We start from the raw sequence: 21,290 nt of genomic DNA on the forward strand, positions 1-21,290 counted from the left end.
CCAAAATGTTTGTTACCACTGTATTCATTATGGTCTTGGTAGGTCCTGGACCCCCAGTTCTTCTAATAAGCTTAATGATTGCAGGTACAGAGATGGAGCCTGAAGGTTCAGTGTCATTTGAAAAGCATCCTGTAAATTTGCAAATGTAGAAAACGTTGTTTTACACACTTATTTACACAACCTAAACTAACTTTGGCCTTTCCAGGGGGATGAAAGGTAAACCTTTTTTGTTTTGTTTTTTTTATCAATGGAAACATGATGACACACATCCAAAGACAAACACCAGAGTGTCTTACTGGCAGAATAGAGATACGTGCTTGTATAAGTGGTCACAATGGAGAATCCCCAACTCAAGGTCACAGCTTAAGTACCTCTTTAATTTGTCACTTTATCACCAGCGTCCCTATAATGCCAGTGAGTATATGAAACCTTTAGACACTGGAATGTGTAGAATAACAGAAACGAAACCAAACCAGTCATCAAAGAGTTAAACAAGGTGTCTCTCTTAATTACACGAGTCTGAACTGGCCTCAGGCAGGAGAAGCCTTGACCCTTAGCAGGATCCAGATGTGGTGGTCCCAAGGGTGGGGGGCCCAAAGCCAAACCAGACCCCCAAGTCAAGAGCAGACTGGCCGGCCCTGCTGTCAGTCGTTGTGGCGGCACAGTCACTGTTTAAATCCAAACACATTCAAACATATTCAACATCATAATTTCAACTAAGCCTCATGGTATTAATAAACATTATAAAACCTGGCAGAGTAGCTCCTAGATACATCCATTTTGGTCTAAAGCCAAACTCAAGTCTGTAAAACTAAGCTACTTATGTATTCATGTGGCCAATTTCTCTTTAAGAAAAAAAATAAACATCTGAAATGCTGAATGCAGCAATGAATTGGTGACATCTGAGGTTCCTTGAACTGGTCTGTCTGGCATCTGGAAAGAAATTGTGCTTGAATTGATAAGAGCAATTCCACAGAGCAGAACAAAAACAAACAAACAAACAAACAAACAAACAAACAAACAAAAAACACCTATGTGGGGGAAGGGAAAAGGAAACGTTCTTGTTGAGCTTAAACATAGGCTATAATAATAATAATAATATCCATTTGTGTTCATTGTGTTGATGCAGGCTGCATTTCATCCATTCAGTTTTGTGCTGAGCAGTCCGTCAGTCTGTGGCGCGGTTACTAGATGAATGCTGGGATTTTATTAATGGTGTCTCAGGAAACCTTCACAGAGGCTTCACGTAGAGCTGAAAAAAGAGGGGGTTGCAACAACTCCCATCGTAGGTGTTGATGTTTCTCTTCTGTTTTGATTTAGAGCTCCATCAGCAGTAAGCTTGAGAGAAACATTCACCCACGTTCAATGACTTTTTTTTATTACTTTCACTATGAAATGTAGGATAAAATGGGCTGATGAGCAGACGTAAAGGGGATTCAAAACAGGGGGATCCCATAATTTTGAGTGTCCTGCGACAATCAGCCTCATTCCAGAAAACCTCAGTTAAATGTGTGCAGAAATAATTCAGTCCAATAAATATAAAACCATCCACACAATCTGTTACAGAAAGCAAAACACGCAACACTATTTTACACCAGGCAACACAGCAATAGCTGTGCACAACGCAGGCACCCATCCTGTAAATATTTCCGAGCAGAAAAACATAACAGCGGAGCGAACACTCAATTGTTTTCCCTGCTTATCTCTCTGGGACAGTATCCTGCTTTTTTGAAGGCAGGGCTTTCGGTGACACACAGCTTCCTTCTCAACCTTCTCAACAGTGGTGACTTCACTTCCCAAATTTAGGGGAAAGAAAAAAAACTCAATCCGGTAAAAGTGTCTCTTTCTCTCCGCCACATACCGGGGGGCAGGAATTAATTCAAGAGCGTGTCATGTTTGGGATATTGTCGGGGTCCGCTGAAAATTGCGCAAAATGGACGGAACTATTAAGGTAAGGGTGGAGAACGGGGTGTATGAGTTTGTGGGAGACTGTTTTTCGGAGTTGCGCCTCCTTTTTTAAGCAACGGGTTGAAATGCCCCTCTGTGTCGGTTTGTGAGCTGGGACCTCCAGTCCGACGACGATGAGCGGCATTTTTCTCTCGGTCTGAAAGCGGTAACCAGATTTCCTTCTTTTCTCCTTTCTTTGAAAGTATCCCCTTCCCTTTACAATAAGCTGCCTGGTTGAGAGGATACGCTACAGAGTGGATTTAAGGCTAAATCTGAATCACGCTTTGGATTTGGCGGAGTGAGCAGGCGCACAATTACGCACGTCTGGAAAAACACAAAGGATTGGCTTTTGGTCTCAGACAACACTCCGTAGAGTGCGGTTTCATATAGGTATAACTGATCCACAAGTTCAAGGATTTGGTTTAGTCTGGGCAGCGGGGATTGAGCAATAGCCGTGAGCGGATGAAAGCTACTGCTGGATAAGATGTGTCGAGCTGCGCAACAGCGGTGTGGCACACAGCCCGGCTCGGTCCGACGATCTTGTCGTGGCTCGAAAACTGTGATGGTTTGGTGTTTGTTATTTGCTGTTGGGTGTTTTTGCATTTCTTTGTCGATGTTGTTGGTTGTTGGTTGTTGTCATCACTCTCCCTCTGTTGTCGACAGGGTTTTCTCAAAGTGTAAGGAAAGCTGTCATTTGGTAACTTCATGCGGCAACTGCACAGTTTGCAACACTTTAAACCACAGGGCTTCACAATGATACCTTGGCTTGCTCCTTATATAGTTGCACAACTATTTTGAAATGGTATGTTGGTAGTCGAGAGCGCTGGTCTACATTAACTTTGGCTACTGGCCTCCGACATTCAAATTCCAGATGTATGTCTGCAGTCGCCAGATGTTGAATGGCAAGTCCCTAATAGTTCACCCAGCGATTCGTTCACTCTGTGTCCTCCGGTTAACAAGTGTAAGCCGAGAAGAACGCAGCATCTGCATTTTCCCTTATATGTTACTGAAAAGTGATGCGACTTGTTTTCTTTTCGGAAATTTAAAGCTGCGGGTTTGTGGCGGCTGGGTGTGGTGTGAGTTTTGGAAGAGTGTAAACGGTGGCCAGACAAAAACGTTAGCCTGCATATAACCACTTCAATCCCGCCATTTACCTCTCTCGTGACTGTTTTATTTATAGAGGATGAATTCCACGCAGACCTCCACTGCCTCACTCTGCGTGTTTGTAACAAATCAAGCAGCTGTGTGAATCAGTGTAATCATAATTGAATCCCTGGGTATAAATGACTGGCTGCTAGCTGCATTCACACTCGGTAAAAGAAAGGAAGGGCTCTCTAGCCATGAGAGCTTCCCGTTCTACACAATCTTTTCCTGACAGGTTTCCTCTTCCTCCTTAAACAAAAGGCAGGAATGCCTCCCCTGGGTGGCTCCTGCTGGATGGCTGTGTGTGAACGCCAAATAGACACACGTGTAGTCTGGATGTGGAGCTATTGCATGTATCCAGTCTGCTCCAGACGCGTCGTGACGCATTTTGAGAGATAGACTTGCCTCATGTAAACAGAACAGAGGTGACTCCCAGCAGGTGTCACACTCACACAATACTTATAACGATGTTTGCAGCTTCACAGCTGAGCTGCAGTTCATTTGATGTTGGCCCCCATTGTCTGTGGCACTGCAGAAAGATGTATGACTTCAGACGTCATTCATAATTTCATGATGTTTTTGAAGACTGGGTTTTTAAAAATATATTTTAGAAATTGTGACTATATATTCAGACATGATCATGATACGTTCATGTCTGTTGCTTAAAAGTGGCATAACCATTTCACAACCATTGTGAGATAGAGAAACAAAAATCCAACTGTAACTGCCTTAAGCTGTCACTGGCAGTATGTGTGTGTTCCTCAGATACTGGAAAGAAAACACAGAAAACTGGCATTGGTCTTTCATCCATGCCCCTATTTTTAAAATACCACAGCAATCTTGATAAGCACACACCACTTGCCAATCATGGCTTCAATTGCACAGGCTGATATGTCACTGTAAATATAACGTGCAACAGTTAAAGTAGTTGACTAAGCCCTTATCAGGCTGTAATGAGACATTCCCTCACTCTTCTACACTTTATCATCCTCAGACTAGCTGCTGTGCTCTGCTCAGATAGTGAGTCCTGCTGCCAGTGATCAGTCTATGATGGATCCACTGATGAAATCACTGGAAAATCTAATTCTGGCGAGATGGTTAAACACTCTGGAAAGGTTCAGCTTTTTTATTCAACCGTTAACCTGAAAAGTAGGCCTCACACATTATTTTGTATTTGCCATGTGGCACAAGCCAAACCTTTTCTAACTGTGTGGAGGCAAATTCATTGCAAAAGCCAAGATTTGTCTGAACTTTGATTCACAGGCAGTTGGACTTGTCAGTTTACTTCAACACATTATTAAAACAGAACACATGTGTATTTTAGGTCAGGGTGTTCACAAAATCAGCAATAAAAAGCTATTTTGATGTCACACTTTTTACATTTTTCTATCCATATTACGCTTTTACTGGTATAGACACAACCAGTATTAGGAGTGTGAGATTACAACAGGGGGCACTATAGTACAAATGCAATTTTTATCATTTGACAAAAAGGTCACCATATAACCTCAGTGAATAAATTATATAAGACTTCATCTGATACATTCTCTTATTAGATCAGACTTTAGATGAGAATTATTTATTAAATTAATTTTGTCTTCAATCATTAGTTATTTGGTCCAAAAATTAGACAGGCAGGGCTCAAAAGGTTTGAAATAATGAAATGCTAAATGTTTTCAAAACTTTTTCTTTACAAATTTTACATACACAGATTTTAAAACACTGTGGTTTCACGTGTTGAAGTTTTCAACTCAGGGTCAAAATTGAGCTGGTGAGAGAGCATCGCTGTCACGTCACTGTGGTATATTAACAGAGTGTATAAGTACTACCTAAATATTGTAGTCAGTTCCAGTGCCACTGAAAATGCCTTCTACAATGACCATATGCACACTGTTATCCTTCAAACAAACATAAGTAAAGAGTTTCTACTCGCATGAAATGTCTTACAAAGGAATGGTACTGACGTTCTGCGAGCTCATGAGGATTACATTTTCATAAAAGTAACATTTTAGAGAATGCAAAAGGCTACATGTTGGAAATATTGATCAATGAATATCAAGTAGTGTTTTCTCCCTGAAGCAGATATGTGGCATTCTGAAATGAAATAATTCAGTCCGCAGGGATTAGACACGTCTCAGTCTAAGCTGTGCCATTAAATCCCATCAGATCCAGATGTGCATCAGAGTCAAGCGTAATCCTTCGCAGAATCATATAACTGTAATGATTTCACTTGATATTCTGACTTATTATCTTTTGCATTTGTTGGGTTGGTTGTTTTTAACAATGATGAATGGGACAATAATGACAAAGGCTGACTCAGCAATTCATTACAAACAATTATTCTGTGCCAGCTGAAAGTTTATGAGTGGCACAGGTCTCAGTGGGTTACTGGTCACTGTCAAACACTAAAAAGTGACCCGCACAGTAAATAAGCCATTCTTTACTTCCAGTGGAGAGCATGTTGTAACCACATAATATCTTGGCCAGCTCTGAGTTTCTACGTTTGTTTTCTTTAATAAACTTACATTGCTCCAGCTGAGCCACAGCAAAGGGGTCAGTGTAGTTGTGACCCTACTTGCTTCTGTTGAGTCTTCAGCTATGGAGGGAAGCCCGAGACCCAGACACGTCAGGGCCTGACAGGGGATGTTAGGATACAGTGACGTTAAGAAGTCACTAGAAAATGATTACACATCCATGAGTCTGGGAAAATTGAGTAGAATTTTACAAATTTTTTATAATTTGTAATGAGAAAAGTAGAATGAAATGTGTATAACAGAAAAGCCATACAAATTGGATCATGTGCCAAATTGTACAACTCTGACTCCACTGTGGGCATGATTGACGTCATGCTAAAATCAACAGGAAGCTACCGTTGCTATGTGGGCTCTATACACAAACTACTTAGGATGGCAAACGGTGATATGACCCAAAACTGCACATAATCGCTGTAAACAAAAATACACAAGAGAGTGAAAACTGGACATCACAAGTTTCTGAGAGATTGATGTTGCTCATGTTGCAGTCATATCATACTTGTTGCATGACAGTATCTTCCCACTCTAAAATAAATAGTTGGATTTTTTTTAAGGGATTGAAGACTGATATTGCTCTCATAAATGTTCATTGAATAAGAAGCTAGAGTCAGCAGGTTGTTAGCAGAGCTTTACCTAAAAACAAACTAAGGACGGTAGCTTGAATCTGTACAGAGGCGCAATAAACACACACAATACACAATGAGCAACACTAACATTTGGTGGTTGTTAAATGTATACAAAAACTGAAATATAAAATGTCTTCCAGCTGGCTTTAGGAAATCACTGTGCCTAAATAATTACCCTCAAAAAGGGCATGCGAAGAAAAACTTATAGTTTTATCCAAACACACATTGCATGTCTGAGCCCTTGTGACAATGACAGGAAACTGGGTAGTTGAATTCTATGTGGAAACCTAGAACAAAGGCAGGGCAGCCAAACTTGTATGGACAAACCTAATTCCTTTCTAACCATCTATGTAAGTCTATGTCTTGATCAAGTACAGTAAAGTCTGTGGCTCTCATGAGAGAGAAGCTATTTTTGCTAATAGAATTTTTACATTTAATTTAGGGATGTTTTCAGAAATTATAAAAAAAAAGAAATTATACACTTAAAATTAAAAAAATTACCTTAACATCTAGGTGGCTTATTTATATTGAAAATGTAAGACAACAGTGCTTTAGTATCGTTGGCTATAGGTAGAATAGCTAAATATAGATGTTTTTGGAATTGGAGTCAAAAACTTTAAGCCAAGTACTTGTTCTCTACACCTACAGGAGGCGCTATCAGTGGTGAGTGAAGACCAGTCCTTATTTGAGCCTCCGTACGCTGCTGCTGCCCCTCTCCCCAAGACAGACATGACTGCATCTGGCACACAGGACTACAGCCAAACCCAAAAAATCAACCCATTACCCCCACAGCAAGAGTGGATCAACCAACAAGTGCGAGTGAACGTCAAAAGAGAATACGAGCACATGAATGGATCCAGGTAAGTCGGGGCGACCACTTCCTGTGTCTGACATTCTTTTGTGTTATGTGAAATTCTGTTTTTTAAAGACAATTAGAGACATATTGCATTTTGAGACACATTGGACATTTGGTGTTCGTTAGTACAGCTGCTGTTTCAAACATTGTCATTTGTCATTCAACAGTCCATTTCTTTTGCTACAACTAACTGTCACTTTTGCTTCTAATCTTCAATATCTTGGCTCAATCTAGGGCTTAAATATGCCATGCCAAAGTCAATGGCTGGAAAAGAAAACCAACACACCCAATTTATCTGCTGATAATATTTTTACAACTTAACTTGTATATGTGTGTTTATGTAGCAGGGAGTCTCCAGTGGACTGCAGTGTGGGTAAATGTAATAAGCTGGTGGGGGGTAACGACACATCTCAGATGAACTATGGAAGCTACATGGATGAGAAGAACGCCCCTCCCCCCAACATGACTACCAATGAGCGAAGAGTTATTGTACCTGCTGGTAAGAATATCTTTTTGACTTTGCAATGTAAACTGTTCATAAAAAAAACAAATGTGTCATGAGATGAAGACGGGTGAATGTTATCTGTGTTCATGAAGGAGAGGATCTGTTTATTCGCTGCATATTTATACAGGTGCAGGTCCTGTGGTGCCGAATCACTTCTGTTTTGGTATCATTTTGCCAATGCTATAAATGTTTTATGAGTCCCATTTTTATTTAGCGATTTCACAGACTAAAGCATTGTTCCAGTGTTTTACGTCACCCGTGGGAGCACGGCTGATTGCATGCAGGTAGAGATTTCTGTTTGTCTGCCAGGCCTGCATTTATTCACTGGACTCACAGACTTGATCTTTCAGTAACTGACACATTATAGTTAAAGTGGTAACAAGTGCAGCGTAAGGGATAAAGACCTCAGGAAAATAACTACAATTCATACACTGATTATGTTGTTACAATAAATCTAGAAAGCCAGATAGAGAAGGACAGTATTTTTCGTGGTAAAATGACCAAGATATTTGAGTTTTAGTGCTCAATTGATGCAAAAGGCAACTCATCTTTTAACCCATTAGGAACTCTATGTGTAGGCCACTCCTTAATTACAATTGGCAAGTTTGGAGCTTTGGTTTCCAGATTGACCGTGCAGCATGTATGAAATGGGGCCAGTAGTATTTGCAAATGTCATGTGTTGGGTTGTTTTAGCTTTCTTACAAATAGAAGAAGAGATTTCAGAATTAAGTCTTCTTTGTGATTTAGCTGAAATCGAGTCCCGCTACTCGTACAAACTTATGTGGTTACACTAAGAGAGAAAAGGTTTGTAAACATCTGAATGTTTGTTACTTTTCTGTCAAATGTCTGAATATTCTTATATACTACTACTTATATACTACTCTTATACTATTCTTATATACTAGTGTCTCCCAGCTCTGTACTTGATTATACAGTCATCAAACCTCCTCTGTCTTGCTCTGACTTCCGGCAGACCCCTTTTTGTGGTCCCAGGACCATGTGCGCCAGTGGCTAGAGTGGGCCATCAAGGAATACGGCCTGTTAGAGATTGACACGGCCATGTTTCAGAACACAGACGGCAAAGAGCTCTGCAAGATGAGCAAGGATGACTTCCTCCGGCTCACCACCCAATACAATACTGAAGTGCTCGTCTCTCATCTTAATTACCTCAGGGAAAGTAAGTACACGATGTGGAAATTATGTATAAAGACAAACCAAATCAATAATTGGGCGATGCCTGATTGGTTGCAATTGAAACACATTTTCGGACCCAAACAAAAAAAAGGTTGTCAATTGCTTAATAGAAAAAGAAACAGAAAAACTAGTAAATTAAAAGTATAAGATAATCAGCTTTTGGTAACTATTCTTTTTCTATCCCTGCTATACATGCTGTTTGTGCCAAGACTAAAGGCATCTGTCTTTGACAGAAAGAGTGGTTAGAGTTAAAATCAACTGTCAGACTAAAAACTATCCTCAGTTTTTAATGAGAAGTGAGAATGAAAATCTGCCAAAGCAGGAAAAATAAGTTGTTCTTTTTTTTTTCTTGGTACCACACTATATTCATATTTCCATCGATGAAAATGCTTTTACTGGAAACTCATTTTGCTGTAATGTCTACCCAATATTAAGTAGAGCTGTGGAAACCAAGTGGGTTTCTTCCCCCCCTCAAGATAACCATCGACTACATCCCCCACTACACTTTGCATTGCCTTATTCCATGTGGTCCACAGAAAGATGAAGCCCAGGTGCATTGCCTCAGGAATCACGCTAGGCCTGTGTATTCAGCACAGCAAAGAAAGTTGATCTGCAATTTGCAATGGAAGCAACTAAATTTGAGCCTCTTACCTTTGAAGAGAACCTTAGCACAATCCAGCTTCAAATGTTTCGGTGGGGAAACAAAGCCAATTTTCTGAGGCAGTATGCAGATTGCATTTTAATATAAGATGTAACATCTGGCATGCAGTTTGAAGACACACGGATGTGTTCAGCCAAGACGTATGTTTATTGTTTAGTATAAATATAAGCAGATAATTCATTGTTACACACAGAGAACAACTTGTCTCATCTTTGAACTCTTTGCAATCTGTACTTTAAATTTGCGAGAGGTGTGTCTGCTGCGGCTGCAGAATTTTGTGACACCAAGTTGGGTGGAGTGATGGATAGCTCAACTAAATTTAACATTACTCCCAAAAAATCGCGATGGACCTCAATGTGATGTAATGGGAACTGTATTTTGTGGGTGTCAACAGTTTTCTCCGTGCACAGCGTCTGGGCAGAGAGAGATGCTTGTCATGAGTATAACAGCCTCATTGTGTAGCGCTGGCTGCCACTGGGCACACTCCGTAGAGCAGTTTTCATTATGGTCACTGACTGCAGGACTTAGCCATGGCTTAGGCGTGCTGCGCCATGACTCTGCCCATTGGTGCCCTTTTTTTATTTAGGCCTTGTGTGTTTTGGATATAGAAAAGATACCTTGGGAATCCTCTACAGTTGGCAGTTGAAATTGCTTTGGATCCATTCCAGACAGTCAAAAAGATGAATGCTCCCATCCAGTGACTGGCCCGGACTGACCTGTCTTAGTGCAGTGGGTATCGGTGACACTGCGAGGCTAAGGGCAAAAGCAACCCTATTAGTAAATAAACGCTAAGGGAAGACTAAAAAGGAATTGGATGGCGAGGAAGAGGAGGAGGGTTGATGCTATTTGCACACAGTGCAGGGCTGATGATTTGGAAACTGAAGCTGTTCTCTCTTCTCCCCCAAAGCACAAACAAACACAATCATAGATGAGGAGCAAACTCCGTCCAGAAAATAGACCTCTGGCTTTACTCACGAGAACTGGAGCTGGGCTGAGATTCCAGAATAGAGAAAAACAGAGAGGGTAAAGGCTGAGCCAAGCCCTGGAAGTATTAGTGATTGCAGGTCATGTGATGTCTTCTATCAACCCCATTCACCAGTCTATATTGCCTTCATTCTTCTCCAAAAGATGGATGATAAAGCAAACACACACATTCATACACATCTGTGTGCATCATGTGTGTGTGTGTTTGGTTCTGTTTATTGAACCTCTGATTAACATTCCTAGGAGTCATTAAGCACTGCATGTACACTCGGCACGGGGCAGGGACACACTTCCCCACCCTACAGCCATACCATAACAAAACATTCCTGCCACGTCATGCACGGAAATATCATTCAGACACCCACACTGGTGTAACCGCGGGCACAATCTGAAGTTTTGTCTGGCTATTCAGCTGCTTGCAGTAACAAGGGTAGTTGCCCAGGCTTTATTTCAACCTCATTGTTGGTCACTTTTTCAGATTTTCATACATGATGGCCGCCCGCACCCCAATGTGTTTTCAATTTGGGGTGCAATTTGAGAATTTGTTCAAATTAGTCTGTCAGGGAGGGACCATGGACTGTTTGCTTTATCGCACCTACGTAGGTCGGTTTGATACCACATGTGCTGGAAAGGGAGCAGACTGAAAACCTCAGACAAAGAGAGACTGTATCCTCTGACAAACAGAGATGCGAGAAGAGGGGGGCAGAAAGAGAGGCGAGAAGGCAGAAATAAAAGGAGGGAGTAATGAGAGAAAGTAATGAGGGACAATTGTGAGGCATAATAGTAGAAATTAGATCAAGAAAGATCTCCGTCTTTAAAAGATGGATTTTACAGTAGTTATTTGAGGACAAGGGCAGGAAAAAAAACTGTTAGAGAAAGTGAATATGAGATAGAAAAGCAAACCTTTGGCGGGGGGGGTTAAATGTGTGGAAACTGTCCGAGGTGGTCATGATTGAGTGCTGTTGGAGAATAGCAATAGTTCTGTTTCCCAGCTGTCGCTGTTGCTTGTGTGTCTGGGTGGATTTACAGTGAGGGAGTCAAGACACAGAGAGAGAGACAGAGAGAGAGAGAAAGTGATAAGTCTGGGCTTCTGCACTATTACTGCTCGTTGCAGAGTGGGGGACATTCTCGAGCCCTCAATAGTTTATACAGACCATAAACATCTGGGCTTGAAGGCTGAGTAGGGAAAAATGAGGGCTGGAGAGCTCTTTCTCTCACTCTCTCTCCCCTCTTTCTCCCCTCACAACATTTTTTATTGAGCTCCCCTTGCATTACTTCTTTCTATTGGCAGATTATCACTGGTGCAGAGAGGCTCAACGGCCTGGCTCCGCGCCCTTTACTGTTAGCTGTCTGCTGTTAGCCACCATTACAGCGCAGTCTGCGGCTGCTCACTTGACTGCTGAGGTTCAGACACTTAGCACTACAGGAATTTATGTACATGTCACATTAACATAAGTGGAGGTGGATAATAAGCAGTTGCTATTCATGTAAATACTGTGATCAGCTCAGCCATAATTGAAGCTAGCTGCTTACAGATGCATATTAGTTGTACTTGCAACCCAATTTCCAGTTAAGAATGTTAGTGTTGGGCACTTGTGGAAAACCTTGGATTACAATCAGTGAAGTTTTTGTTATGTTATTTCATTTTACTTTAATACCAAAAATGAATTCAAATATTTCCCTTTTGCAATGCACTGTAACTACATACTGCAATTGGAAAAGAGCAAGGTAATGCCAAATCAATTACATGTCATGATGACAACATACGCCAACAGAAGTAATGCGCTGTCAAATTTGCATGTGGTACAGTACATCCAAAAAATGAATGAGTTTTGTTCTGGCTTCGTCTGGCCTTTAAGGTTAGGCAACAAAAACACTTCAGTGGTTCAGTTAGGAGGCTTAAAGTTGTGAACTTTGAAAGATTGTCAGAAACAATGATGACTCTTAGTAGGAAATGGGGATGCAAACAGTCCAGGATTGTGTCAAGTTCCCTCACTTTGTTGAGCCATCCAGCCATCACCTCATTATTTAAAGTCGTTGGACTATTAATACATTCTTTTTTAGCATTTTATATTTTAGGTATTGAGCCTAACAACCACTTTTGTTGTTATCTGTTTAGGAACAGTCTTTAATACCCTAGTACCAGCCCAGGATTCCCAGGAATTACATTAACGTAGATCAGTTTTCTCAATGACTAATGGGAGTTCGATTCAGGACTGATGTGTCTCTGCTTTCTTTACAGTTACCAGACGGACCTAGTATGGTTTATCTTGGTGCATGGGCTCACTGTGTAAGGAGACTAAATGAAAAAGGTCTTTTGTTTAAATGCTTTCTCTTGCTAACTTGGTGGCTTCTGTAAGCCTAAATTCAGGAATCCCCGGTTTTGTTCAGGGCTGGAAGAAGTTGTGACCTTTGCTCTCTGCGTGGTGCTCTTCAACTCAGGACACGCAGTAGACTTCTCCGCACAACCCGTAGCAGGAGACGACTGTTGGTGTCCGTGATGTTCTCGTAGACATCTGTGAGATCACAGAAATACCTTAAAAGATTAAAACACTTGCTGAATAAATGGTAGGAACAAAAAGTCAGACCACATTGTCAGGCAATAGAACGATCAAGCTGTACAGAATAAACAGCAGGGCCCAAATGGAGGACTATCACAATGCTGAACAAGCCATGAAAGATCTCTGTCAATATTATAGACATGCCAAACTTAAGGAAAGGGCTTTAAAAAAAAATTGTGGTGGGTATTATGTAATCTAACAGACTCTGAACAGATGCGACTGCGTAGTTAAAGAGAGAGTGGGGGTCTTAAAGGCTGAACACTGGCCAGTCCTCCCACTGTGCTGTCAGATTACTGGGATATGTTTGTTTTCTGAGAGAGGAAGAGGCCGTCCAAATAAATATGCAGCACAGCCAAGACCCCCTCCACTAAAGTATCAGCTGGGGTGTCTCTCTGTCTCTCTCACTCAGTTCTACGCTCCCACTCACTCTCGCTCTCTGTCATACAGCAGGCCTGAATTTCTCTGTGGGATGGTTTGAGGTTTTCTCAGCAAGGCTGCCTGTTTGCCTGTCTGGGTCAGCCCACATATGTGGAACACAGTAGGAAAAGGGTTAACAGCCCCTTCCTCCTCCCTTCTCTCCCTCTGATTTTCTGTCAGTCTGTTCATCTTTCTCTCAAACTTTCTTCCTCATTCCAAAGATGGTGTTTTGGTGGCTCACTTACCCCTGTGTACTTGCACTGACACACGTGTGGAATTATTTTTGTACGGGAAGCTGTGTTTGATTGCTGTGCAGGGACCCGGTCTCATACAATGGCTCCCCTGTTCTGAGGCCCCCAGGTTTCTAAACTTGACCCAGAGCCTTGGGGGTGCTGTGGAGTAGGCTGAAGTGGGAGAGGTGGGGTGTTGGGAGGTTAGAATACGTTTGTAGAGCACCACACTCTTCTCCCCAGCTACCCCCTAAAAAAACAGAGCCCTAGTCTGCCATCATGGGCCCCTTCACTCCCCCCAAACCTAGCACAGTAATTTAGGACCTGCATCAAATCTCAAGAAAAGCACCATTGGAGCAACTTAATTTTCTGTTTCAGTTGTGTTCCTCTCGGATTGCTCCATTCAGAAAAGGTTTCTCCTTTACTCAGCAGCTCCCCTTCGCCGCCTTAGTGTTAAATCTTAACACTTACACGTAGTAGCTGTTCTTGTGTTTTCTCATTGCATTTTTGGGTCTGTTTTTCCACTCGCTGATTTATGCCTGGGGGCAGCTAAAATTAAGAGAGCATTTTGGTGCCGCCCAGGGTGCCTGTCTAAGTGGAGGAATGCAGTGCAGAGCTCTGCTCCATAAGGTGAAATGAATAGGCAACCATATGTAGAGTCTAGCTTCTCCAACTTAATTATTCACATTCAAGAGGGTGTGCAGTCAAAATGCTGACGAGCTACAGGGATCTCCTTTATTCCGAGGGCTGACTGTGTGCTGGATTTGCTTTATTTGAGAAATGATTTATGTGTCAAAAATTATTTTTCCCCCTGAGATTAATTTTGAAGACAAATCAAGAAGACTATTCAAGAAATAAAAAGGACATTGTACTGCTACACAGGAATTGAGCTAAACCTTGTACTGCCACCTGCTGGCTACTGTTTTTTTTTTTTTAATGATTTTTGCAAAAAAACACTTGCACGTGCAAACCATGCCCTTATAAAGTTATAGTGCAGATTTGGGGGATTTTTTTGTTTAACTCTTGCCTCTTTTATATCTTTTTATTACAGGTAGCTCATCGTTAGCCTACAATGCGCCATCTCACACAGACCCTTCACCACGCCTGGCTGCCAAAGAGGGTAGGAGTACTTTAATTTCTTTATTTTCTAGTCTGTACTCCAGTCATGGGTCTGTATATTTGGATTTGTGTGATTGTGTTATATGAACGGAGAGAGGTAAGAAATTAAAAGTCAGAGTGAGCAAAGAATTCTGTAAAAGCCACAAAAAGGGTGAATTGTGCTTTGTAGTACTCACAGCTTCAGACCTGCAGATAAAAACAAATGCATGCAGAGCACACACATACTTGAGAATACAGAGGCCTTACACAGATCCAAAGCACATGCAGTCACTGATTTCCAGTGACAAAGCTCTGGGCAGGTGCATCCTTTGTTTAAGCCAAGCTGCTACAGCAGACGGTGCTATTCAGAACCACTACCTGAACGCTGTAACAACACAGCTCAGAGGGGAGAGTAGTCTCAAAATAGAGGCATATTAACAACGAGACAAAAGCATTGTGCTGATCAATTCCATCAACAGCAGCAAGCGTGAAAGGAAGAAAACATATGAGCAAGAACAGATTGTCCATGAAGCAATTACGATAAAGAAGTGGGACATAAGGCATGTGGATGAGATTATTTATTGGAGAGACAGGCAACAGGGACAGGTGGTGAAGCAACAATGGGAATTGCACAGGTGGAGAAAAGGCTAATTGAAAAAGAAAGTATACATGAATGAATGGATAGTAATGGGGTAGGAATCATGATGCAATCACAATATTTTGCTCACAATGTCAATATATCACCAACCTAGCGGTTTTGTGACAATATACAATACAACAACAACAATATATCACAATACCAGCAACAGAAGACAACAGATACATTTTAAAACACAAGCTTATTAAATATCACAAAGTGGTCAGCTATTGTACATATTGTACAGCCCTACAAATGTCCTGTGTTTAGATGTGAGGAAAATATGGGCACATCCTTAATAGTGAGTTAACATTTCTTTCTGTAAATTTGTACAAGCTCTTAGCTTTACCTTGAACATGATTATAGAAAACTGTGCGTGATATGCAAACTTTTAAAACATTTCCCTTAATGACTGACATTTCTGCTACGTAAGCTCCAGTGTTGCCATGCATTTTTTGGAAAAGCTGTCATAAAAACATTGTAGGCCATAACAATTACAACAATGTCTACAAAATCCTGTGGTGCATACTTGTGTAACAAAATCTAAAGTGGGATTTACAAGACATTGCTGTATAGTTTTGTTTTAGATCAGATGTGTGCTTATTAAAAGATCAATACTGCTTGTCAATGTATAAATATGTTTTGCAAGTGGAATAAATGCAAGATAACAGCATATAATTTTTTTGGTCACAAACACTTTGTTAGTAACTATACAACGCTCTAAATTAGAAGTGCGGCAGAAAAGGATTTGCTTTGATGTCGGTACAGTAATTTTTGCCAAAGTCAAGCTGGGTGTCTAAGAACAACACCCAGAGCAGCTCAGGATAATTGTCTCTCTTCGCTCTGGATACCTTTTCGCTCTGCAAACATTATTTTATGGTGAAAAAACACAAACTAGCTGAAGGCTGCATTGCATATCCGTAAAAAAATAACACATCCTTTACATGCGACTATACAGTGTCACCACCAGAGATGAGAGAAAGGACTGTAATAACAATGATAGCCTTGCTCACAGGATGAGGGGCACTATCAAGGCAGGAGGAGAGGAAACAGTAGGTCTGATAAGTGTCAGAGAATGCCCTCTGCCTCCCTCTATCTCCCCCAGTGGTGAGCATTAGCAGGCTATGCACTTGTTCTCGCCTTAGCTTGAATACCAGTACACCAATGGGCAGGCCAGATAAGATTCTGCTCAGTCACCCCCGACCCTGGACTTCCTGGTTCTCAGCACCAGGTATTTGGAATGGCAGGAATAGAGGGTCACTCCCTTCATCAGCATTTCCCGTTCACAAGAGGTGACTTCTATTATGGGCTGCTGTCTCGTGATCCCACCCTGTTTACAGCTTCTAGAGGAGAAAAACCAACAGGGGGACTATTCAAGAACTAGGAAATGCAACCACGTCCATATTATTTTTTTAATGAAACATTTTCTGTTTAAAACTTTGTATTAAAAGTTAAATTCTAATACTAAATATTTCGAAATGTTACTTTCATGGAAAATGTGAAATAAGTTGAAAAACAAAACCCATTTAAATTGCAGTTAGGCCTTAGTGACTCAACAATAAAAGACGTTTCGCTTCAGGAGAGGCCTTTATCAACATTTTCTCAGATCAGCATTGCCAGATGTTCAAGTTCATATTGCCTTTCGAGTACAGTCAAATACCATACAGACTCTTTGGGGTAGAGTAAGCACGATCATACAGCAGGAGACAACCCTTAATCTGCTCCAGACTCGCTGGTGTAAAATGCAATGTTATGAATAAAGGAGAGCATATAAAACACGGAATGCAGCAGCTATGAAAGTGTGTGTGCCTGTGTGTGTGTTTGTGGCTTCTGTTTGAATCTATCTGAAGGATATCTGGCTGTAGATAGGCATGTGTGTGGGTGGGTTCTTATATGTCTTAGTCCAGCATGTATTAGAATATACATTTACATTTCTTTTAAGTGAGTATATTGGGGACTGTACATTGACCTTTCTGGTTGTAGGCTACTTCTCTAGCTTTTTTCCCTTGTGTTAAGTCTCTTTCTTAATTTTAATGTGATGCTGCTCTGAAATACTGGAGTTTTATGATTTGCAGCACAAAAGCTCATATTCTCCACTGCTTTTCAGTTACTGAGGAAAAGAGATGATTCACATCTGTGAATGTAATTGTTTTGCTCCCAAATAAAAGTGGCAATGTGACTTAAAGTGAGCCATTTAAAAATGCAACACCTGTTGTGTTATGTCACTGTTATGTCACAAGCTGTCATGACACGGTTGCTGAATTTTCAAATCACAGAAAAAAATGTATTAGTATTCTCTCCTTGAATTAAAAAGAGAATAATGTCAGCATATTTTGCCATTTGTTTGTTTGCAGCAATGTTGTCCTCCCTTGAATGTCCTTTAAGTTGAGGCTTTTCTGTTCTTCTGCACCCACTGTCTCCTCACTGCGTCTACGTTCTGTACCTTGCCATCATTCTCCTCCTTTTATGGCTCCTTCCTCACACAGATAGTTTTTAAAGCACCTGTATTATGGGTTTTAAGAAAGGTTGTCCTGTCTGAGTCTCCCCCCTTTGCTCAGACTCCGGGTTAAAAACAGTCCATGACTCGGCTTTCTCGTTGTCTTCTCTTTCTCTATCTCACCCTGTATGTTCAAGTTGTTGTGTCCTTTTCTCCCACTCAGTCTCCCTCCTCTCTCTTTCACTCTGTACGTCTCTCGGCCTCTCTCTCCCTCACTGTCTAGCACTCGGGTCTTGTTTTGACTAACTGGTCCTGCAGTCAAAATCTCCCAGGAGCATGCACCACACCCCAGACCAGAGTGGAAACTGGCTCAAGTCGCAGTAAGAGCAAGGCCTGGAAAAATGAAAGTGGGAGGGGGTGGTTGGGGATGAGGCAGCTCTGTGTGTGCACATTCGGGCCTGTGTATATGTTTGCATGGGTGGCTTGCATTGCATACCCTCGACCAACTGGGCTTTGTATGTTTTACATCTGCTGCTTCTTCCTTCTTCTGCACTTTCACTTCCACTTTACCACTTTTTATTCAGTCCAATTAGCAGCCGAACAGAGTGATCCAGTGTGCTCTATTTTTGCTTGCATGTTGAAAAAGGAAAATTGTTTGGAAGTTACACAACAACAACACATAATGTATCAAAAAGATCAGTATAAGCCTGTTTTACTACGGTCTCCACCCCCTGCCCATACCAGACAGTAGCTGGATTTGCTGCCATTATTTTCTTTTGAAATTCCAAAGTTGTATTTTGTCTGACTTTTTTTTTTCCATTATTTTTCTCCTCCCTCTAGTAACTTTTTCCTTAGTTTCTCTTCCATGCGTTATTATGCACTTATCCACACTGTCTCCATCTTCATTGTCAATTTTTTAAAAACTTTTTTTCACCTTCTCTGTCATTCATCTGTGCTTCTCCCCCACTATGTGTTCTGCTTGAAAGCTGCTCTCTGCACGTAGATGGAGGTAGCCCCGTTGTGTTTTTTTCAGGGTGGTGTAGAGTAGATGGAGAGAGGGGGTGCTGGCAGTGAGTAGAGGGGAAAAAAGGGCCAGTAAAACAAAGAAAGGTTGTCTGCAGGCAAAGCAGGCAGGAAACACAAGTCTCCCAGGACTCTCCCCCAGTCACTGCTCCTTGGCTATCCTACCGGCCTACACTAGATTGAACCTGACAGCCCTGCTGAGCCACGGCAGCCGGCTTATTATTTGCCCTCCTTTTCGTTCTTTTTGTCTTTCATTCTATTTCCCAATCTTTTCGTGTATTAGTTTGATCATATTCTAATTCATTCACTGTTTTTACCTTGTTGCTAGTTTTATTCTATTCCTTCATTTTATTTTTTACAATTTTTGCTTTTGCATTTTTCTCCCCTGAACTCCCCCTTTCCACAGAGAGCAGACCCCCCTCTTGTTGTTTGCAGACAGGAATAGATCCTTTGCTCAAATGACAGGGGGGTTAAAAGTTGAAATGCTAGAAATTAGTAAGGAGATCAAGAGGCCCCTAAGCAGTAAGAAGTTTTCCCATTTGAGAATATGCAGCTACTAAGGAAAGGGGACAAAAGGCAACAAAACATTTGAATTGGAAACGTTTGTTTTCGTGGTTGCAGTGGGTTAAGGAGTTGTGATATCCACAAGAGGGCAGTATGGTGAAGTGCATGGAACCGGCTGTGCAGGTAGTGTCAGCAGATGGTCAATTTGCAGCCACTGGATGTTTCACTAGCTTGGCTGTGAAGGTCACATAGTTCAGGGTGGCACACAAAGCCCATACCTGCTGTTGTGAAGAAGAGCTTTAAATGGCTTTTCATGTAGGAACATTAAAAAGAATTATAGTCAAGGTGATTTTTCACTAAGTTGTCTTTTTATAATGATTGACAGCTTCTTGATATGATTTAAAACACCCTTTATAAAACAAATGAGAATAATTTGAAAGACATGCATATTTATGTCTGGCAAACAAACAGCCTCCCACACAAATACACACACAAAATACTGTACCATGGCCTGTTGTCAGCATACTTTAATGATCATATCTATCTAGCTTATTTAAAAAATTTACATATTGTAAAATCCAATGCGAGCCACATGTTAAGTTAGCGATGAAGGCCTGCTTCTATTTATTGATTCATAAACTGTTTTGGTCCAAGGTTTGCAAGGTTTGTTATCCCTCTTCCTTTATCAATAAGCTTGCTTTTCATAGATTCAGGGGAGGGGTATTGGTTTGCCTCCTGACCTTCCAACACCTTGCTGATCCCAGGAACATCTGTCATCACGTTTACACCGCCTCCGTTCACAACCCTGTGGGAGAAACACTGCTGACAAAAGCATTTGCAGATCACAGTAGCAGTGTGAATGGAGTGTAAAGCATATCTAACTGCAATACACATCATATTCCCTTGAATTCTGGCAAGTATTTGAATTGTTTTAGGCCGCAATAATACAAACCATCAAAGGTGCTGGCCAGGTGCACAGTGAATATGCCAAGGGAATGATACATGCTCTGTTTTATCTGCTCCAGTCAGAGTGATTGCTTGTTATTGGAAGTAGTCCAGCTTCACACTCTGATTTGAACCAAAGACAAACAGCAGGTAGAACTCATGCAAACTGCGCCAATTTGGCTGTGTGTCAAAGTTTCATAGAAGCCGCATATGTGGGAACACAGGAAGAACGTGTGTGTGCGTGTGTGTGTGTTTGTCTATCTGTCTGACTGTTGTACGTTAATTTGCATCACTTCCATTATTTGTGGTCAGATTCTTGCAAGCTGCTCAACCAACTGTACTCTTTGTCAAACATTGTGCCATCTACATTTTAGCACCACAGTGTGACCACCAAACCCACACTATGTTGTCCAGATATCCAGTAAAGAGCATCTTGAACCATTTTTCGATAGATTTATTGATGCCAATTTGGCATCAGTCTCCCTGTTTTGTGTTGAAACAGTAGCATGTCTTCAACAGCCTATAGCAAACACAGTATGAGACATGACTTCCAGTTGTCACACACACACAGGCTAATTTAAAGACTGTATAGGTAAAAGGTCTTCAGGTCAGACAACTCTGAGTTCTACAAATACTTCTCACCGCAGGTGCATCACTGATCTTTTAGAAGTTGGACCAAAACAACACAAAGTTTATAAAAACTTGTTCTCCCTCCTTTTTTCTGTCCTCCCCAGACACTTCATATGATGCTGTACGACGGACGGGATGGTCAAACAACATGCACAGTGGCAAAGGTGAGGACACACACATTTAAATGTTTAGACCATCTTAATGCTTTTATTATTGGCTGTAACTATACTGCAGAAAGGGATGTAATTCTACATTTTACCTGCTTACTTTACTGAACTGGAGTCTGGATCATACTTGAGGCATTTCCAATATCCACAAGGTCTAGACATTTGGGAGAGACTCAAATATCTAGGCCTTG

General features: G+C 41.3%; 1 protein-coding gene across 9 annotated transcripts in view; it reads left to right on the forward strand.

Annotated features, from left to right (window-relative positions):
- The window catches only part of fli1 (Fli-1 proto-oncogene, ETS transcription factor), a 30,309-nt gene that overhangs the window by 4,233 nt on the left and 4,786 nt on the right, over nucleotides 1-21,290 (forward strand). For 2 of the 9 annotated variants that reach the window (XM_067507001.1, XM_067507003.1), the window contains exons 3-7: nucleotides 6,899-7,110; nucleotides 7,454-7,605; nucleotides 8,585-8,788; nucleotides 14,710-14,778; nucleotides 21,037-21,096. In XM_067507001.1, the coding sequence (XP_067363102.1) occupies nucleotides 6,899-7,110; nucleotides 7,454-7,605; nucleotides 8,585-8,788; nucleotides 14,710-14,778; nucleotides 21,037-21,096 (697 nt within the window). The other 7 variants (XM_067506999.1, XM_067507002.1, XM_067507004.1 and 4 more) reach the window with 6 other exon arrangements.

The sequence above is a fragment of the Channa argus genome, chromosome 6 (genome assembly GCF_033026475.1).
Source record: "Channa argus isolate prfri chromosome 6, Channa argus male v1.0, whole genome shotgun sequence".
Lineage (NCBI taxonomy): Eukaryota > Metazoa > Chordata > Actinopteri > Anabantiformes > Channidae > Channa > Channa argus.